This window comes from Eubalaena glacialis, chromosome 8 (assembly GCF_028564815.1).
Source record: "Eubalaena glacialis isolate mEubGla1 chromosome 8, mEubGla1.1.hap2.+ XY, whole genome shotgun sequence".
NCBI classification, from domain to species: Eukaryota; Metazoa; Chordata; class Mammalia; order Artiodactyla; family Balaenidae; genus Eubalaena; species Eubalaena glacialis.
Window position 1 is genome coordinate 10,867,854 of NC_083723.1, and position 20,242 is coordinate 10,888,095.

The following is a 20,242-nucleotide window of genomic DNA, read 5'->3' on the forward strand; positions in this document are numbered from 1 at the left end:
GCTGGGCAAATGCTGAGAGCATCCCTGGCATCATTTCGTCTCATCCTCAGACAACCTTTTAACAGTCTGATGAAGCGTGTCCTATTTTTATCACCCATCTATATTGCTGTAGATTCAGAAATTGAGCCTCAGAGAAGTTAAAGGTCACCAAGTTAAGTGGCCAAGCCAGGGCCTGGACCCATGCCTATTGGGTACAAATGTTTTATGGAGGGCCTACCACATGCCAGGTATTGTTCTAGCCAGTGCTGGGAAACAGCTCTGAATAGGACAGGCAGGCGCATCCTTGACCTTAGAGGCTGTACTTTAATAGGGGGAGCAAACGCACAGAAATTACACCATGAGTGAAAACAAAGCATGATGGAGCCTGGAGAGTGACTGCAGGTGGGTGGAGACTGTTTTACATTGGGTGGTTATGGAGGCCATTCTGAGGAGGCCTTTGACATTGAGAAAAATCCTAAACGAAGAGGGGGAGTAAGCCATTTCAGTACCTGGGGGAAATGTTCCCAGCATGAATTACAAAGGCCCTGAGGGCACACTGGCTTGCTGTATTCAGGGGTGGGAAAGACAACCAGTGAGGCTGGAAATAAGTGGAAAAGGAGGAGACAGCAGTAGGTGAGAGCAGGCCATCTAGGACTTGAAGGCTATCGAAAGAGTGTTGTATGAAAAAAGCCAGTTTTGAGCAGAAATGTTACGTGATGAGATGGGAAAGTTCCAGCAGAGAGGAGAATTGACTATGCAGGAGACAGATCCCAGGACCAGAGTTTCTTAGAAGGCAAGATGGGCTAGGATCCTGCGCACAAATAGAGAGGTTGACCTGAGACGGTGGGAACAAGAAAGAACAGAGCCTGTGAGTCCACGTGCAGGCAGGTTAGCAGAGTGGCTAGTGCTGAGGCAAGCTGGTTGGGTTCTGATGGCCTCCATTGTCTCAGCGAAGGAAGGCAGGTCATCAGCTGATGGTGGAGCAGGGGTAAGTGCTATAGGTTCGAGGAAAAAGAATAAACTATGAAATAGCCTTCTTTAAATGCGGGAAAGGTGAGTGTTTCCTGGCAGTGCTAAAGCGTCCTTGAGATCTGTGGTCAGAAAGACTCTTCTGTTGCCTAGAACAAGTAAAGGGTAGACAGAACTGGGTTTAACCAAGGTTGGACTTTGCCAGGTGAGAGTGACAGAGAGATAAAGGGGCAAGTTGTCTATGGAGGAATCTCAGCTCAGGAGGGAGGTGAAACATGGGTGCAGTCGTGTAGTTAAGATCAATAGACTGCGGGCAAAGAAGTGAGCTGCAAAGGGGGGAGATGATGGTCCATGAGTGGTGTACTTGGATCTGAGAGTTTGGAAGCGATGCAGTCATTGGTGTTGGGAAGACCTAGAATAGAACCATGGGAGTCGATGGCTGAGGTAAGTTGGCCTTAGGAACTGAGAAGCCAGAGCGTGGGATGGATCGTCCCTTTTATATGACTATGGAAGCCATCAAGAATCATAACAGCATTATCTCTTAGCTGCATCTTATAGTACCAGTCTGGGTAATAAGAACAGTAGTCACTGATTTTTCCTCACGTTCATATACAGGATCAGACTCGTGGAGGACAGAACTCCAGACCCATAACTACTACTTATGGACCTTAATTCTACATGAGTAATCCTGATGGTCAGGAGTATGAACTCATTTTCTGGCATCTCTGTTTTACTGTTTGGGAAATACAGGGCAGTGGGGTATTTTCTCTAACATTTGGCAACAAATGCTTGCTAAGTGCATGAGAAATGCATTAGTCCCATTTTAATTTGCACAACCCAAGTAAGAAGAAAGATTATGAGAAAATGGTATTACCCGTTACTTTATTCCATTCTTTTTCTGTATTATTCAAGAAAGGATTCTAAGAGTGGCAACTGAGTGTAAAAAGGAATAAGGCAAAAAATGCCCATGTAACTGTTGGGTTTGGGTATCCAGCTGGCCTGAAAGGGTCCCTTTCTCCCCCTTCAAATGCCCACAGCTAGGAAGTCCGAGAGCAGGGATTTGAATCCAGTTCTGTTTGACTTCAGTGTGATCTTCACTTCCTACTCTTATTAGTCCTACAAGGTGGACTAATAATTAGTCCAACAAGGTAGACAGCATGTTTGAGTGTGTGCATCCCCTCCCCCACCCATAAGCAATAATTACCCCCATGTCCTACACCTGGAATGGAGGTTGCCCATACTTTCTTTTCAGTTCAAAGTATTTCAACAATGCATATTTGGGATGTCTGAGGGCGCCATGCAGAATCTTCCTAAGGCAGGTTATCTGATAGAGCTCCACCCATAAACCACAGGATTGTTTCAGGTTATAAATAACTCTTTGAAAAGTTAGATTCTCCTGCCTGAATAAACCTCCTCCTTGACAAGTCTCCCCCTTTCCTCACCAGTCGTCACTGTGCACCCAGGAAAGCAAAATCACCTCAGATTGGCTAAGTCCTTAAAAAAAGGCAACTAAAGAGACTTAGAAATTGCTAGAAAGGGTCTAGAAAGAAAAAGAATAATGACTTCAAGTAGCTAGATTAAGAAAAAAAATCTTAGGTTAATGTTGCCAATTTTAAGCAAGCAAGATTTTGTTTTTAATCTGAAAGTGTAACACGCAAATAGGCTGATAAAATTAGAAAGGCTCCAGTAAAACTCAGGGAACTCTCTAAAACCACCTGTTAGTGACTGCGTAAATGAATCTAGTTGGGTGCACAAAGAGCCGTACCCATAAACTGAAGCATTAACGCTAAGGTTCTACTAACCTCCTCTGAAATGCAGTCCTCTTTAGGTTCTGACAGAGCAGCCATTTTTCGTAAAAGTTAGTTGCAGTCAAGAACGTGGGCAGGGAAATGGTCCACAGCCCCGGGGGAGGTAGAAGAAGATTCCGAGGGTCAGACTCTGCTTTGGATCCTAGGGCTGCCTGATAATTCTTACTTCCCCTTGGCTGAACACAGACAGGGGCCTTTACACCCTGGCACACGCCTAAGGACTTCACTCATTTAAGGGCTTCTGCTACCTTTGCTAAGAGCAACACAGGAAAACTCCAAAGGAGAAAAAAATTATCTCTGTGCATCAGAATGCACGGGTTTGCTCCCGAGTTTTGGGACTCCTTAATGAAACAGCCCTGGAGAAGACCCCTGATCTAAAAGTGTGGGCCCTGACTCCCCGGGCAGCCAAAGTACCTTAAATCCGGGGCCCAGTTCAGGTGGTTGAAAGGGGTAGGACCTAATGATCTACCAGACACAAGATTAATTATTGTGAGGGGCAGGGAGAGCGACAAACCCTTGAGTAAGCACATTTGATGGCTCTGTTCCTCAGGTCAGTCTTGTAGGTCGTGTGTTTTGAACCAAAGAAATGAGGAGAGCAGAGTTAATCCGCTCGTTAGTCAACCTGAACTTTGCTCTCCTCATAGACCAAGAAAGACAAAAGCACTGATGTCAGTTCGCTGTACAGGATAACTGTGGAACTCTTAATTAGGTCTGAAATGTGGTGGGTGTAATGGAGGGTGGCCCTCTGGGTGTGGGGAGGAGACCACCTGGGCTGCCCTCCTCTCCAGCTGGCATCTCAACCTGTGTGGGCAGGGGGTTACTCTCCTGCTTGAGGTGGGGAGGACCTGGGCCCTACCTGCCAATCCCAGGTATCTCTGACCTACTGGATGCTTGATACCCTGCCTTCATTCACTCTGCTCATAGGTCAGATTTAATTTACTATGTCAGCTCCGTGAGGTCCTTGGGAAGGAAGAACTTACCTTCTCTCAGACTCTTTCCCTGAAGGAATGTTTTTCCCAGAGCGTGACTGCTGAGTTGAACACTTGAGCTGAAAGGTGCAAATCTGGAATCAGCATCTTTATAATTTGAGATTTCTTATCTTTCAGTGAAATGTCAATAAAAAGTGTTTTTATAGAAAGGCCATTTAGGGTTTAAACCAGAGTGTTTTCAGCCAGACTTCTGTCAACCTGACGGCCATTTATCGGACACTTTCTGTGTAAAAGCCACTGTGCCAGCGGCCCGGAGGGTCCACGGAGCCAGGTACTGGCTGGCCACCCTCTCACTGTGACACTTGTTAACCTTATTCCAAATGCTGGCTCCAAGGCCAGAGTCAATCAAAAGTCCCTCCTTTCTGCAAGTTCCTGAGGCTCTTTGAGTAGTAGGATTATGAGTGATATTTTTCTCTTTGTTTATAAATATTTCCAAAGAGGATATATTATTTGTGTATTTTTTAAGTGTTAAAAATGGTGACATCCTATATACTTATTTTGGTCCTCATTTTAGTTTAAAAAATCTCTAGAGTTTCATGATTAAGTATTGTAATGGATGAGTATATGTTTGGTTTGTTGGATTGTGTAGGAATGATCAAGTTCATGTAAATAAAAATAAAATAAAATAATATATATATAACTGTATATAAACATATATGTGTATATATATGTATGTGTATATTTATATTTACATGACCAGGGAGACAGGACTGGCTCTTTTAGTTCAGGGGTCTTCTCCAGTGTTGTTTCATTAAGAGTCCCAGAAAATTAGAATCAAATCCTCTGTGTGTGTGTGTGTGTGTGTGTGTGTGTCTAATAACAGTTAAAAGAGATAGATGAATGATTATTCCTGGAGCACAGAGACTGCAGCAGATGGCTGGGGTAGACTTTGTCAAGTCAACCCAACGAGACAGTGGGTCTCTGTTATGGACTGAATTGTGTCCCCCTGCCAAATTCATATATTTAAGCCGTAACTCCCAATGTATTTGGAAAGTGGGCCTTTAGAGAGGTAGTTAAGGTTAAATGAGGTCTTTAGGGTTGGGCCCTAATCCAATAGGACTGGTGTCCTTATGAGAAGAGGAAGAGGCACCAGGGATGCAGACACACAGAGAAAAGGACATTTCTGGATACAGTGAGAAGACAGTGGTCTGCAAGCCAAGGAGAGAGGCCTCAGGAGAAACCACCCCTAAGGACACCTTGATCTTGGACTTCAGCCTTCAAAACTATGAGAAATAAACATCTGTTGTTTAAGCTGAAATGAGGCTGGTGGGGAAACTTCATCAGGAAACAACTCCAGACTCAAGACCCCAAAATGCCACGTTAGAGTGAACTTTGAACCTCTTCCCCTAAAACTGTACAAATTTCTTAATCTTGGGCCAGGATGGGATCTAAACTTCTGGGCTGCCTCTTAGGGAGAGGTGACTGTGGGCAGGGCCTGGGTAAATTCTCTAAGAGAGGATGCCTATTGTGGCTGTGACTTCCCTTCCCCTTCTTTCTCTTTTAGAAGAGTGAGTCCATCTGATGTGTTAACCAAAATACAAGTGTCTAAATATCACCCTGCTTTAGTTTAATCAAAACCTCAGGGGACTTTTGCTGAAGCTACACATGTGAATAGCAGATCCCCACACTCTGGGTTAAATCGGCATAGAAAAAATGAAGGGCTTGATCAGGAGTCACGGCTATGGTGTACAGATGATTGGGTTTATTCCATCTAGAAAGCCCTCCATCATGTTCTGGGCCTGCCCATTCTTGGTCCTCCCAAAGTGTCCTATACGTCCACTAACACGGCACATGGAAGAGTCCTTTGTCATTGCCTCTTTTCTCATCTGTCTCCCCACTACTCACTTGTCCCATCCCAGGCAGGTGGCTTCATGAGGATGGCGATTTACCCTGTTCAGTTTTCTGTACATTGTAATTAGCATAGTGGCTTCATGAGGATGGGGATTTATCTTGTTCAGTTTTCTGTACATTGTAATTAGCATAGTGGCTTCATGAGGACAGGGATTTATCTTGTTCAGTTTGCTATACCTAGTAATTAGCATAGAGGAGCTCACTCACACATATTTACTAAAAAAAATTATTGAAGCCACAGGCTACACAAAGATGCACAAAATCACTATGTGCTAAGCGGACCTCCAAAGTTGGGGGATCAGAGCACTGCATGTACTGGCAGGGGGGTGGGTGCTGAGGAGGTGGGAGTGGGCTCTGGAGAAAGAGATCAGAGGCAGGAGACTCTGAGCACCATAAATCAATTTGCTAAATTAGGAGTGAGATGAAATGGGGCTGTGGATTCTCAGCCAGAAGAAATTATATGTTATGTCAATATCTGTCAACCTCTCTATTCCCCTTAGAAACTCCGTTCCCATTCCACCCGTGGCTTTGTGGAATGGAGACAGGATTTACAGCTACAATAGCCAGGAGATCTTGTCAAATACTGCCTCACAAATCCATTCTAAGGCTCACCAGTAAATGTCTGGGCAACACTGATCCCTTGCATGTCAATAAATCATGTGTGCAATTTTAGCTTAAGCACTTGACTTTACACTGATCATGTTTTATCTGTAGCATATGATTGATAGCTTCCACACATCGAAATATTCCCTTAAATTCTCCCCTAAGGAAAGTCTAACAGAAATATACACGAAGGAAAGAAATGAAAAATTAGAATATTATGCTGTGCAATTGCTTCAGACTTCTTGCAGTCTTAGTGTAACGGATTATTTCATTCAGAAACCAATTTTCAGAATATTAGGGACTAAGTCCTAGAATTTTGTCTTATCATAGGATCGCTGATGAAGTTCCTTTTTAGTGCCTGGTTTGACATGCTGCAAAAAATAAATTATGAATCTGTTGGTGAGGCAACAGGCAAAACAGAATAAGTTCATAAAAGGCTCCTGTGGCTATTACAAAATCCAAGTCATAAAATAAATATCATGTCATCTTCCCAAAATGTCATGGGACCAGGTTTCCAGATCAGGACTGGAAATGAGGGCAGATTTAAGAATATGATATGATTGTAGGGCACGAATCTGGTGAGATCACGAAAGGCTTGATTCTGACTAAATCCTTACAAGGCACTGTTGTCCGATGATTTAAGGAAAATGGATCTAAACTTTCCTCAAGTTCCTCTTTCCTTGTGTAGAGGCGATTCTTTACATAGCATAACTCATTAAAAACTGAAATGGTGAAAAAATAACTGTTAGGAAATGCTTCTGTCCAGAAGTTTGTTTAAGGCTGCCTCTGACTGGGGGGCTGTGAAGATCACTGGCCAGTCTCTGGAGGATCTCAATGCTGGGGCCCCCTTCCCTAGAGTAGCACACTGCATCCCAGTTAAAAAGAGAAGATAAACTCTCCGCTCCTCCATTAATTTTTTTGATTCTCCCTCTTGACACATTTTGGGGTGAAGTTGAGACTCTACGTGGACACACAGGATGAAGGGGACCCTTTGGTAAATTGGCAGACCTTCACCCCAAATGGATGATACATTGTGATTGATGCTTACCAAGAGCGCCTTCCATTGGCAACAGGTCTTGCCACTTCATCTCTGCCAAATACAAGGGCACAAGACCATTTATTACAAAACCCAGGTGCCTTCCAAATTCATTGGCTTATGTTCTAACAATTCTAGATGGCTGGTCACATCAGTCACCTGTGAATTAATTTTGCAACTAATTTTGTTGGCGTCTTTTGCCGCTGGTTTCATAACTTTAAATTAGCTGTTCCACAGCTGCTTTATTATAATTTAAAATACGTTTTGAAAGATCTGCTTTTAAAACTCTCAAGACAAATATGACTATTGCCAACCTTAATGACTTAGAGTTTGGGGGTTATTAATCACCTATTTGTCGAGGAAAATCTTGACCTGATCCTACCTTAGAGTATGAATTTAACCTACATTCCCAAGGAAATGTCCTATTGAGTTGCTTTTTTTTTTTTTTGAGAATATCAACTCTACCTTTGCTTAGGGGTCTGACAAAGCAAATGAATCTGTGAACATGAACTCACAGAAAGATATATCAAGTTTTGGCAGAGAACTTTACTTTGAACTTTATGCTGTTCAATTATTATCAAAAGCGTGGTTTCAGAGACACTGGATTAAAATGGTGGAAGAAGAGGAAAAACTTGAAAAGTTCACTTCCAATTTCTAGAAGGACAGACTATGTAAATAGACAGACAATAGCAATGTGAAGTAAGGATAAGAACCATCCAGAATAATGAAATCCTGAAGGGATTTCCACAGTTTTTAACATTGGTGAAGACAGAGTAAGAAATACATTCTTGGGCTACACATGGCCTGGCCTCTCAATCTGGGGGACCCTCAACACTTGGTCCCAAAGAAGGTAGGAACATTCCATCCTCTGCCTGCCCCCTCACTCTGGTGGTCTCTCCCCAGCTCCTTGGGCCCCGCCCCCTGGGCTTGCAGGTGTCATCGCTCCAACAGCCACCTATTTTCTGTGTCCAGAGGTCCAGTCTCCAGGTCTCAGCACTGGTGGCAGCAAGGGAAACGTGGTGGCCACTGCAGTGCCAAGTGATTGCTCCTCAGAGCAAGTCTGGGAAACGAGGCTCGGGACTTTGAACTTATACTGAGAACAGCTATGGATGCGTCTGAGTCACCGCACTACGGGAGAACCCAGCAGGCAGAGGGAGCACCCTCACCCCGTCCAGAAGATGCCCACCTATCAGAGGATGTGTGATGGTCCCACAGAGGGAAGGGCGGGTGTAAAAACCTCCTGTCGAGACACAGACCTGGAGGGAGAAGCTTCAAGGCTCACAGTGGAGAGTGCATTGAGCTGAGGACTATTTATGCATAGATTTCTGTCCCTTGATGTATAAATGGAGAGGGGAAAAAACTATCAGAGGCTTATTCAGAGACTGTGAAGCACAAAGGGAAGAGAGCCTGGACAAAAATATTGAGAGGAAGAGCTTACTTTTGAAAATGATTTTCTACAGAAAATAGAAGAAAAATATAAAGTGTATGCTAAGTGCTCCCAGTAAGATACAAAATCCATGAAAAACAAAATGCAGGGTGATATATGGAGAAAATGAAGTAAGTTATATGTTCTTTAGACCTGACACAATTAGGTCTGTTCCCCAGCAGGCCTGTGACATTTCATACCCCTGTGATCTTGCACATGCTGTCCAGGCTGGGCCTTACTTCCCTTCCAAACCTGGCAAAGTGCTTTTTATTCATGCTGCCTGACTCAGCCTACACACCACCTCCTCTGAAAGCCTTCCCAGTGGTTGCAGGCACCAACTCACTGATTTCTCTGCACGCAGCACAGTGGGTTTTCATACTCCAGTACTGGACATTTCAGATAGTATTATCATCTATAATAGAATAACTATGCCTTCTCTATGACACAGCTTATATGACATGGATCTCTATGACCCTCACCCATCACAGTTTCTGATATACAATTAAGACGAATAAATAAATGAGAGTCTCTGAAAGATAAGGATAGATGACAACCTCTTTTTACCACAGGGACCTCAACAGATGTCAGTAGGACAAAGGCAAAAGATAAAGGGAAATGAGAAAAGAAATATACATATTGAGACCCTGCTCTGCTCAAAGCATTAAAGTACTTGTTACACTAAAGGAAAATTGGAACCTTTTCCTTCCTTTTCAAAGAATTATGGTTTTAGCATAGTGCCACAAACTAACACAGTGACTTTTGGGACATGATATAATGGCCACAGAGAAACAACTCTTCATAAGAGATTAGTGCAGCACCAGCCATCCTCAATTTAAAAATGGATACTCAAAGTTTATCGACAAGTTGATTTTGGAAAACTTGAACAGCATTTCCCCTTCGAAACAGTGAGCTTAAGTCCCAGACCAAACTGCAAAGGCTTATTCAACCCGGAAGTCTGCTAAATTATATCAGCCACTGAACTGAGTTGCAGAAAGCAAAGGCTAGATTTAATTAAGCTCCACTACCATATAGCCAGTGGTCACTTAACCAAAAAGATGCTTCCCGCGTGTCTCACAGCTGTGCTGTGAATCATCTGGAATAATGCAAGTAAAACGCCCTTGAAAAGTACACCATGGGGGCTTCCCTGGTGGCACAGTGGTTGAGAATCTGCCTGCCAATGCAGGGGACACGGGTTCAAGCCCTGGTCTGGGAAGATCCCACATGCCACGGAGCAACTGGGCCCGTGAGCCACAATTACTGAGCCTGCGCGTCTGGAGCCTGTGCTCCGCAACAAGAGAGGCCGCGATAGCGAGAGGCCCGCGCACCGCGATGAAGAGTGGCCCCCGCTCGCCACAACTAGAGAAAGCCCTCGCACAGAAACGAAGACCCAATGCAGCCATAAATAAATAAATAAATAAATAAATAAATAAATAAATAAATAAATAAATAAATAAATAAATAAATAAATAAATAAATAAATAAATAAATAAATAAATAAATAAATAAATAAATAAATAAATAAATAAAAACTATTTAAAAAAAAAAAAAGTACACCATGGTACAGAACAATAAGGGCCACCAAAAGTTTAACTATTACAGAACCCAAATGCACATTAAAATACTGTCTGGCAGGAAAATGCATGCTCCCTTCTGCCACAGGACTCATCACCGATGAGGCGGTGGGAAGATTACTCTCTGCCCCAGCCAAGCCTGCCAGGGGAAAGCTGGCCAAGCCTGCACCTGAACCAGCTAGACTCCACTTCCAGTCTCTTCCTTCTCTGTTGTGTGTTCAGTGCATTCCTGCCTTGTCCACCTCAATCCACCTTGCCTCTGGTTCAATTCAGACCCAGCTTCACTGCCTCCATTTAGCCCTCGCTCCTGCCTGAACAACTGGCAACATGCTTCAGCTTTTCTGTACGCTCTTTGGAAGATGGGCCTTACAGATGGGTCTGGAAATGGGGGTCCGACCCTCTAGGGATACTTCCTCAGATTCTCACACTCAAGAGTCCTGACCCACCCAGTAAAATGACAGACCTCACGTTCCAGTTTGCAGGGAGAGTGTAGGGAGAAATGGTAGGGCCAGGGAAAAGTGTGGCTGGTCCCTCCCTCTCTTCCTCCTGCCCCTCCCGCTGTGTGTCCCCTCACGGGAAGCCCTGTCCACTCCCACCCTCCTTCTGCCCCAGCCTGGTGTCCAGTTCTGCACCATCCGTCAGAATGGAAGCAGATGGGCTCCTGGTCCTCAAGCCTGTTTGTCTTAACTGCTCCCACCAAGGACTCAATGCAATCCTCTTCATCACATGGAAGAAATGACTTGTGAAACAGCAAATAGTACCTTTTAGAGCCGAAGTTCTTTCTGAATCATTCATATTTCATTTGAATTTCTCTCTTTCTTTCTTTTCTCTCTCTCTTTTTTACATAGGAAAAAGACCCAAATCTTTTTTACTTACACTAGCGTGACAAAGTCCTCAGTGGTTTTTGTTCAGCCTCCCCCAGTCAGTCATTTTTAAGTTACGTGAAAGGAAAAGGAATGCCATTTGTAAGGAGATTTCAGCTAGCCTCATCTGATGTATTGAGAACTAAGGTAAGAAGCACAACAGAGGTAAAAACTAGACTGTAATTGAGGGAAAGATGGCATTTATCACCACAGAACTAAGCAGAGCCACAAAGTAGGGAACAGAAGGTGTGATTTAAATCCCTGATCTGCAACTAGCTAACTGTGTGACCCTAGGTACATTACTTAAGTTCCTTGGGCACACTTTCCTCATTTATACAGAGAAAAAAAAGGATCAGAGATTCTAGTCTTTTCTAGGCCTGTCATTTTATAATTCTATGACTAAAATCAGTCTAAAATCATAAATTCGATTCCAGAAATTTACTTAAAAGCCTAAAAAATTTGAAACATCACTGCTATTACGCATGAGTCTATTAGAAATATCTGGCTATCTATTGAAGCCTGACATTTCTCTAACAAAAAGTGGTATGCGTGCCTTCTAATAAGTTTACTTCAGATCTCATTCCTCTTCACGATTTTGAGATGCGTTTCTATCTGTCTGCCTGTCTACCTATTCATAATCTATCAACATATCTCCATATGTGTGTGCACACCCCTACGCCCAACACACACACACACTAAAACATACGAACAGAGCAGGAAAGTAAAGAAGCACCAGAGTTAGTTCTGACCAAAGAGGCGGACACAGGACTTACAGGAGCTGCTGAGTTTTTGACGGTGACACTGGGGGTGGTGGCCCGCAAGGCTCCACTCACTCCATGGTAGTATTTGAAGCAGATCTTAGTTTCAGCTGAAAGATAAAAATAAAATGGTACTGAGAAGTAGGGTATAACCCAGGAAGAGAAGCCATGGCCAGAGAGGACTCCCTCAGGAACTTCTACCCAATTCCTCCCATGAGCCAGGCAGCCAAACCTGATAACCCCGCTTCATTTGTGGCTTCATGAACAGGTCCAACTTCTTTCTGAAAATCCATCATCAAAAATCGTTTTGGTTTTAGCATTTTGTATCCAGGTTAAATCCATCATTTAGACTTCTCAGCATCCATCCTATCCCATTAGAAGTTACTGCTTTTAAACTCTCAGTTCTAAGATTTTAGGTGGTACCAATCTGTTTCTTCTGTAATTTTCTGTTATTGAATTCACTGTGATTAGCATCTTGGTGATCTGAAGGAAGACTCTGAGAAGTTATTGAAATACATGGATGAGAGGCGTATTTTCTGATGACGATGACTAGACAATAATGCTGAAACTCCATAACTTTTTGGCATTTTGTACAGAACAGAATCTGTGGCCAACCCGAGTTTGGGTCATTGGAAGGTGACCTGCTTTTCCCAATTTACTGTTTATAGTATGTTCTTCTTTAAATTTGAAAAATTTACCAGGCTTTGTCTTAGTCCCTTACATTAATTTTGTTTGGAACAACATGAGGAATCTCCAGTTAGAGGTCCTGGTTCTCAAATCTGGGAATTTATCTCCAATTATAATGTTTTTAAAACTAATGTCTACAATTTTCTTAGCATGCATTTTAATGTTCATTACAGAAAATATGGACAATGCAGAAAAGTATAAAAAATCTTCTATGGGTTTTTTTTTTGCATACTTGAGTGTATGAACTTTAATAATGAATTTTAATCTTTTTTTTTTGAAATTAACATTATTAAATAAGTATGTTCAACTACTAATTCCAAACTTTGTAGATAACATTGCTTGTTCTATGGAATCACTGAATCAATTTGTAACTTGGAAATACTTCCCTGATCTTGGAAATTTGGGATTTTCCCTTAAAATTAATGCCTTTTTGAAAATTATTTTTAAGTTCAAGTTTGCTCTCTAGGATAATGGAGCAAAAATTGCTATTTCTCTACCAAAACTCATTCTCCCTTTCCTCCTTAATGACTGAATCTCAATTTTATTTTGGGTGGTAATGCCCAGATAAAGAACTACGTTTTGTAGCCTCCCTCGTAGATCACAGTTATGTTGTTTGCTGTTGTTATTTTGGATTTTCTATTATATGTAGTTGAACCTAAACCTAGCTAATGTGGAAAGGTTTCTTTCTATATATCATATAAATGATACAAGAATTGCAATATTCTTCCTTAGAAGATACGACTATTTTAAGGATTCTCCCTTCCTGTGGCCAAACTGCTTTCCAAAAAGCGCTGTATACTTCCACCAGAAAATGTAACTCTGATCATCTCTTGAATCCTTGCTAACATTGAACATTATCAATTAAATATACTCTTAAGATAGCATCTCATTTTTATATCATTTATTTACTAGTGAGATTAAACATTGTTTATCAGATTTTAATTAGACATTTGTATTTAGTATTTTTTTTTTTTAATCTACTGATTGTAGTTGTTAAGACTTCCCACTGCCTGGATGATGCCTGGGTGCTTACCTTTTAGTGGACATATTCTTACTTTACATATATCAATACTTTTAGTTTCCTCCCTTCATTCTTTCCCTGCAGTGATTTTGCTTATCTGTTGATTGCCTTTTAAGCTCTTGGTGGACAATATTATAACTTAGTTCCATATTCTCCAAGGCACCCCACATTAGGTCTACAGACCTAGATCTACTACTGTCTCAGCCTGAGAAGCAGGTATCTTGTAGGTTAGGGATCATGGAGGGACCATGAGCAGCGAGCCATATGGCCAGGTAACCACACCGAGTCAGTGTAGTTCAGAATATGAGTTACTCTGCCTGTAGGTGCCAGCGAGATCGGCATGGAGGGGCCGAATGACCTCACCTCAAGTTTAGTTGCACAGGAAATTATATATAACAGGTATCCTGGAAAGGCAGTACTAGCTTTCCTGTCAAAGAAAATTATTCCAGTGCCTTGGAGTAAAAAAGGTCAGGGAGATTATATACAGTCTTGTATTGAATCCTTTTGCTAGGTGAGCAGGTCAGTTCATGTTTAGAGCCAAGAATGCATGGAAACCTTCAAAGTATTGTAATCTTTTTCTGAAAAATCACTGGCAAAGGTGGTTTTTTTTTCTTAAGCTTTTTAAGAGTCTGTTCCAGTATTTAGCAACTTAATTATTAATGGATCTTCCTTTTATTTAATCTAAATATCTCCTGTAATTTAAAATGATTTCCTGTTCAGACTTGAAAGAGATATTAAATTATTTAAAATTTCTTATTTAGGGATGGGTCTGAAGGGAAGTCACCCACAAATGTTAAAACACATGCAAAAATATAATATACAAGTGATCTGTTGTATGGATTAAGATTACTTCATCTAGCAAAACTCCATGCTACTTTGGTGACAGTTACATTCAACTGATCTGTTTGATTAGCCCCACACTGAGTTTTTGCAGAAGAAGGAGACTAGGTATTATTTATCTTTATATTTCCAGTGTCATGTAGAGTAGGGATTCTCTATAAATGCCTGCTAAAAAATGACTGATGAACTATTGGTTGCATTTGATTGACTCCACTGCCTTACTGTTAACCCAGGAGCAGGTACAGTGTCCTGGTGGGTCCTAATTCTTCATAGAGAATTTTCTATGGCCTAATATTACATGACTTTTGGAATAGATTCAAGTATAGATAAAGACGTTGTTACATTTTCACTATTACTGCTGCCTCTGAGAAAAGTATCAAGGTTCAAAGGCCAAGAGATATTAGAGAGTTGTTGGTTATTATTTCAGATACTTCATCAAAGGGTAGGTAGTTCTATCTTCCTCTGCTTTTCTAGTTAAAATAATAATAATTCAAAAATCCCCTCAAAGTCTGAACACAAGGCATCTCTGTTATAATAGTTTTTGTTGTTTATTTGAGTCATTATATGTAGTAACAGAAGTTTAGGAAGGCACAGTGATCTAAGGAAAGAGTAGGAATGTGGGATCAAATAGATGTAAGTCCAATTCTTGACTTACCCGTCATTAACAGAGTAAGTTATATAGACTCTCTGAGCCTTAGATTTAATGTAGAATGGTGATGCCATTGCCAGCTTTGTATGTACTGTTTCATGTATGGCTGTTGTACACAGAAAATGGAATAATGTGTGAAGCCTAGTATGCATGAAGTAGTCAACACATAAGAGTTGCCCTTCTTCATTGTATATTCATTTACAATCAACAGAACTGTCTTGTATAGTTGTTCAGGCACATCCTACATAAAGGTGTCCAACCAAGGGGTGAGTAGGGGGTTGAAATCCAGCCCATGCTCCACTCACCAATGGGTATAGTCCTTGCCCTTCCAGAGGAAGAGATTGACATCTTAAAATCTCGTGGATTAATGGTGGACCTGAAATAGATCTCCTTATAACATTTTGGTTACTTTTGCCTGGCACATCATTTGTTTTCAGATTTGGGCAGGAGTGACCAGCTCATTCACAAAGTGGAATAATACTGAAGTTTCTACCTCTACAAATTTGTGTGTTTACAACTATAATTTTTATTGGGTGGGCATGTATTCAAAAAGTATAGACTGTTTCACTTTACTTATAGTATCACTTAAAGAAACAAGAAAACTATTGTTTTTCTTCCTCTCCATTTTTTAGGGATTAGTAGGCCTGTTGTAGCACTTGAGACATCAGTATGTAATGATGGTAGTAGCCCTGGTGTAAGTATAATATTCGATTTAGTTTAAAAATTATAACAAATTGATCTTAACAGTTAATTAGCTCTTAGTATGCACCAGACCATTCATACTATTTTCTAATTTGGCCCTCATAAAATCCCTGTGAAGTACAGGTAATTATTATTAACCTTTTAAAAGAGTGCTTAGCACAATACTTGGCATATAACAAGGCCTCAATAAATGTCATCTGTCATTCCTATTTTACATCTAAGGAAAATGAGGCCAAAATGTAAGGCCACTTATACAAGGTCACACATGTAGTTCATGGCAGCTAGGATTTAAGCAAACATATTAACTTTTCATTTGGTAATTTGTCTCTAAAATTTTTTTTTAATAATGCTAGATTGTTGACCAGCTAGCAAAAGTGAACTTCCACTTCGAGTGATGATGTACTAGGTAATTCAGAGAACATCTAGACAAGCTGGAAAAATATGGAAATAAATCTGCTTGAAGTAGGGTTGCCGGATAAAATACAGGACACCCACTTAAATCTGAGTTTCAGATAAACAGGGAATAAGTTTTCAGTATAAGTCTGTCCCAATTATTACAATGGACAAAAAACTAAAAAAAGTATTCACTGTTTATCTCAAATTCAAATTTTATTAGGAATCCAGTAATTGTTTCCTCCTAAAACTGGAAATCCTAGCCTGAGGACATCAGAGACCTAGCAAGACAATGGAAAATATTGAAGACAAGATCCTGAAGAAGAAAACTTCTGCTGTTTCCCTTGGTGGGGGGGCTGTGTTGGTTCCAGAAAAATGCACTGAGAGTTTGGGAAGGTGAAAAGAACTTTTGACAGACTTGCAGGGCTAAGGGGATAAAAACTTAAAAGAGTTCAGAGCCTGCCAAAGAGGAGGACTCTGCTAAGTCCTTCATGATTCAAGTTGGAGCCCTGAACAGCAGAACAGATACCAGAGAAATACACCAGCCCTGGCCCTTCAAATAATTTTAAGTCTTGAAATTCAATTGAGGTTATTCTGGATTGCTAGGTATAGCCCAGAAGGAAATGCAAATCCTCTCAGCAGGAAAAGAACCCATTCTAAGCCTCAAATTATCTCCATAAGTTTTCATTTACAATGTCCAGTTTTCAACTAAAATTGATCAGGCACATGCAGAGTATTTTTCTATTGGTAAAAATACCAATAGAAAGACCAGGCACTATAAGTAGACTCATAGGGTTTTCAGATATTGGAGTTATCAGACACAAGCTTTAATGATCATATACTTAAAGCATTCAAAGAAATAAAATATAAGATTGAAAATATCAGCAAATAATGAAGTCTCAAAAAAAGAACCAAACAGAAAATTCTGGATTTATAAAACTACAATTTTGAAATAGTGTACTCCATGAATGGGTTTAAAGCAGATTTAACAAAATACAGGAGAAAATTTAGGAAACTGGAACATAGGTCAGAAAAAGAAATCCAGAATAAGGCATGCAGAGAAAAAGGATATAAAATATTGAAGAGAAATAATAAACATACGTGATACTAGGGGGTGGTCTAAAATACCTGTAAATTGTAATCCAAAAGGAGAGGAGAGAGACAGTGGTGCTAAAGTTAAAAATTCTCCAAAAGTTATGAAAGACATCAAGCTATAGATACAAAAAGCCCTATGATTCCAGAAAGAACACAGCATCTAGACATCACTGTAAAAGTTCAAAAAGGAAGAAAAATGATCACTTCATCAGCCAATGAAGAAAAGAGCTAGGTTACCCTCACAGGAGTAACAGTTAGACTGACAGACGACTTCTCAACATAAACAGAAACAATGGAAGGGAAAGGAATGACAGCTTCGAAGTGCCGAAAGAAAATAACTGTCAACAGAGAATTCTGCAACTGGTAAAAGTATTCTTTAAGAATAAGGTGCTTACTCCTGTTGCTATCCAGACATTGCACAGGTTGAAGCACCACAAATATCTGAACTTCATAGCAAGTTTTTAACTATCCATATGTTACAACGTCTGCAGTGCAGAAATGCCCAAATCTCATGAACGGAAGTGTGATCAGAGTTGATGAACTAGACAGACCTACGGATCAGTGCATTAGCGAAATGTCTTCCATTGTGAATCACTTATTTGTGTAAAAGGAACCAAATTAACTATGTAAGTAACATTCTTTAGCAAGAACAATGAACCTAAGTCTATGAATATTTCATTTGAAAAATAGACATGAGACAAATGTAAACCACATCCTCAAAATCCAGGAAACCCAATTTTAACTCAAGAAGCTATCATCACTGTGAAAGAAACAGTTTCAGTAGTAATCTAGAAGGAGTAATGGAGAGTACAATATCTTCAAATGATCAAAAAGATCGAGAAGCAATGCAATAATAAGATATAAGTTAAATTTTGAGTCTGAAGAACATTTAACTTCAGTAAGAGGAAACAGCAAGAGCATTTCTTTCAAAGAAATAATCAACATTAATGGTATAAAACCTGAGGTCCTCCCAGTCTATCCTACATGGCAGTATATTCGTTTGTACTTGGTTTTTTATTTAAAAATATGAATTAAATGGGTTTTAAGAAATAAGCAGCTTAGAGAAAGGCTATGACTTTTGATCAAAACAAAAGGAAGGGTGAAGTGCCTCTTAACAAATGGAATGCACTTGTCAGTGCATTGACAAGGCATCTAACGTTGCAGATTCTACTACATATGTAAAGATATAACATTGGAAAGTTATTTTAATTTAAAGTTGATATTGCCTGCTGGATCTCATTAAGGTAGAGTTTTAAGGCTCCTCACGCAGGGGACCCTGGTTTTAGCCAAATCCAAAATGAAGCGGTCACCGTTTACACATGTTTGCTCTGTTACATTTAATCTCAGCAACTTGAATCCAAGACCTCATTCAAAAGAAGAACATTATATAAGTGTATAAGCCATATTAAGTTTTACCAAAAAAACTTTGCTCTCCTATAAACAGCCCTGAAAGACATGGTGTTTCTATTTGGTTCTCAGATGATATCTTTTGTAGTAAAATTCTCATTAAAGTAATAGATGACTCTAACAGAAAAATGTCACCTTATTATATTAGAGAATATCATATTGATTTGTCAAAATTTTGTAATTTGGTAAAGATATAATCTTACTTGGATTTGCACTTCCAGAAATGATATAGAAAGCTGTGTTATGGACTGATTATATTCACTTTGTACGAAATTGGAAAATAACTGAAGAAAATAAAGTCATAAATTTTGAATAAGCAGAGAAGATATTTGCATCTTTAGGTATTCCACATTTGCCTAACATAAAAATTGCCATGTGATAAAGTCATGTTTCTCTAATAGCTAAATTATGATTATTTGAATGAAAATGGTTAATTGTAACTTTTTTTCAATTGTGTTAACTGGTACATCTTTTTAATGTCAAGAACTGTATATTATTTGACTAGTTTCCTATTTAGAACAGCAGCATAAATCCTATGTTAATGCTTCAAATATGGTACCATAGCAAACGTGGGAGATTGATGAAAATGAATCACTATGTGAAATGATGCTAGAACTTTACTTTATGGGAAGTACTTATTTCGGGTGTTACAAGGCCAAATCCAAACTCAAAAACAATCCAATAAATGCTTTTTGTTTCCTATTTCAGTGCTGGTTATTATCACCCCCTAGACAGTGTTTCTGTTCCGTGGGATCACTGCATGTGGAGTGTTTGCTAAAAGGCAATTAGAGCCTTCTTCTTCCTGCTAGGATAGAGTAATTGTAGCAGATTAATGCTTCTGCTGCCAACTAGATAAGCTTTTTTTAAAACAAAATATTTAAAGCATTGCAGAATAATGGAAGCCACAAGGACCACAAATTCTAGACGAGGGAGTACCGGTGAGATGAGCTGATTACCTGCAGCCCCTTTGCCGTGGTGGCAGGGAAACCAGCAGAGCTGCTGTGGCCCTCTGGGGCCAGAGTGAAGGACCAGAGACCTCAAGTACCCAGCTGGTTTCCCCTCACACATTTGCTGAATCCTGCATCATGAAAACATCTGAAAAGTGAGCCGAAATCTTCTGTCTCTTGGTACTGAGGAGACCTGGCAGGGAGAGTCAGGGAAGGGTCCCAGGTGAAAACCCTCGGCTCTCCATGAAAGCCCTAGAGAGGGATCTCTAGGAATAGGGCAAGCTAGAGGGAGACTGAGGCTTACCAAGACTGGACTGTACTCCACTAAGCTCATCCTCTTATTGGGTCAAGGCCACCAGCACCCCAACAACCTCACTGAGGGAAGAGCAAAACCTTCTGAGGGAAGATGCTATCGCCAAAGTATCTACAATATTCCACACCCAGTTTACGGCAACTGAAAATTACCAAGTACGATAAGAGACAGAAGCAAATGACCAAAAGCAAGAAAGAAAATGGAACTAGGATCCTGATATTGAAGTCATTAGACAAAGACCTCAATGAAACTATGATTTATATATGCAGAAAATGAAGTGCAGACTTTGCCAGAAAATTAGAACCAACAGAAAAGAATCAAATGGGGATTTAATT

General features: G+C 40.4%; 1 protein-coding gene across 1 annotated transcript in view; it reads right to left on the minus strand.

Annotated features, from left to right (window-relative positions):
• The window catches only part of HECW1 (HECT, C2 and WW domain containing E3 ubiquitin protein ligase 1), a 250,247-nt gene that overhangs the window by 202,197 nt on the left and 27,808 nt on the right, over positions 1-20,242 (minus strand). The window contains exon 3 of the mRNA XM_061197560.1: positions 11,869-11,963. Coding sequence (XP_061053543.1) covers positions 11,869-11,963 — 95 coding nt within the window. The remainder of the gene's footprint in view (positions 1-11,868; positions 11,964-20,242) is intronic.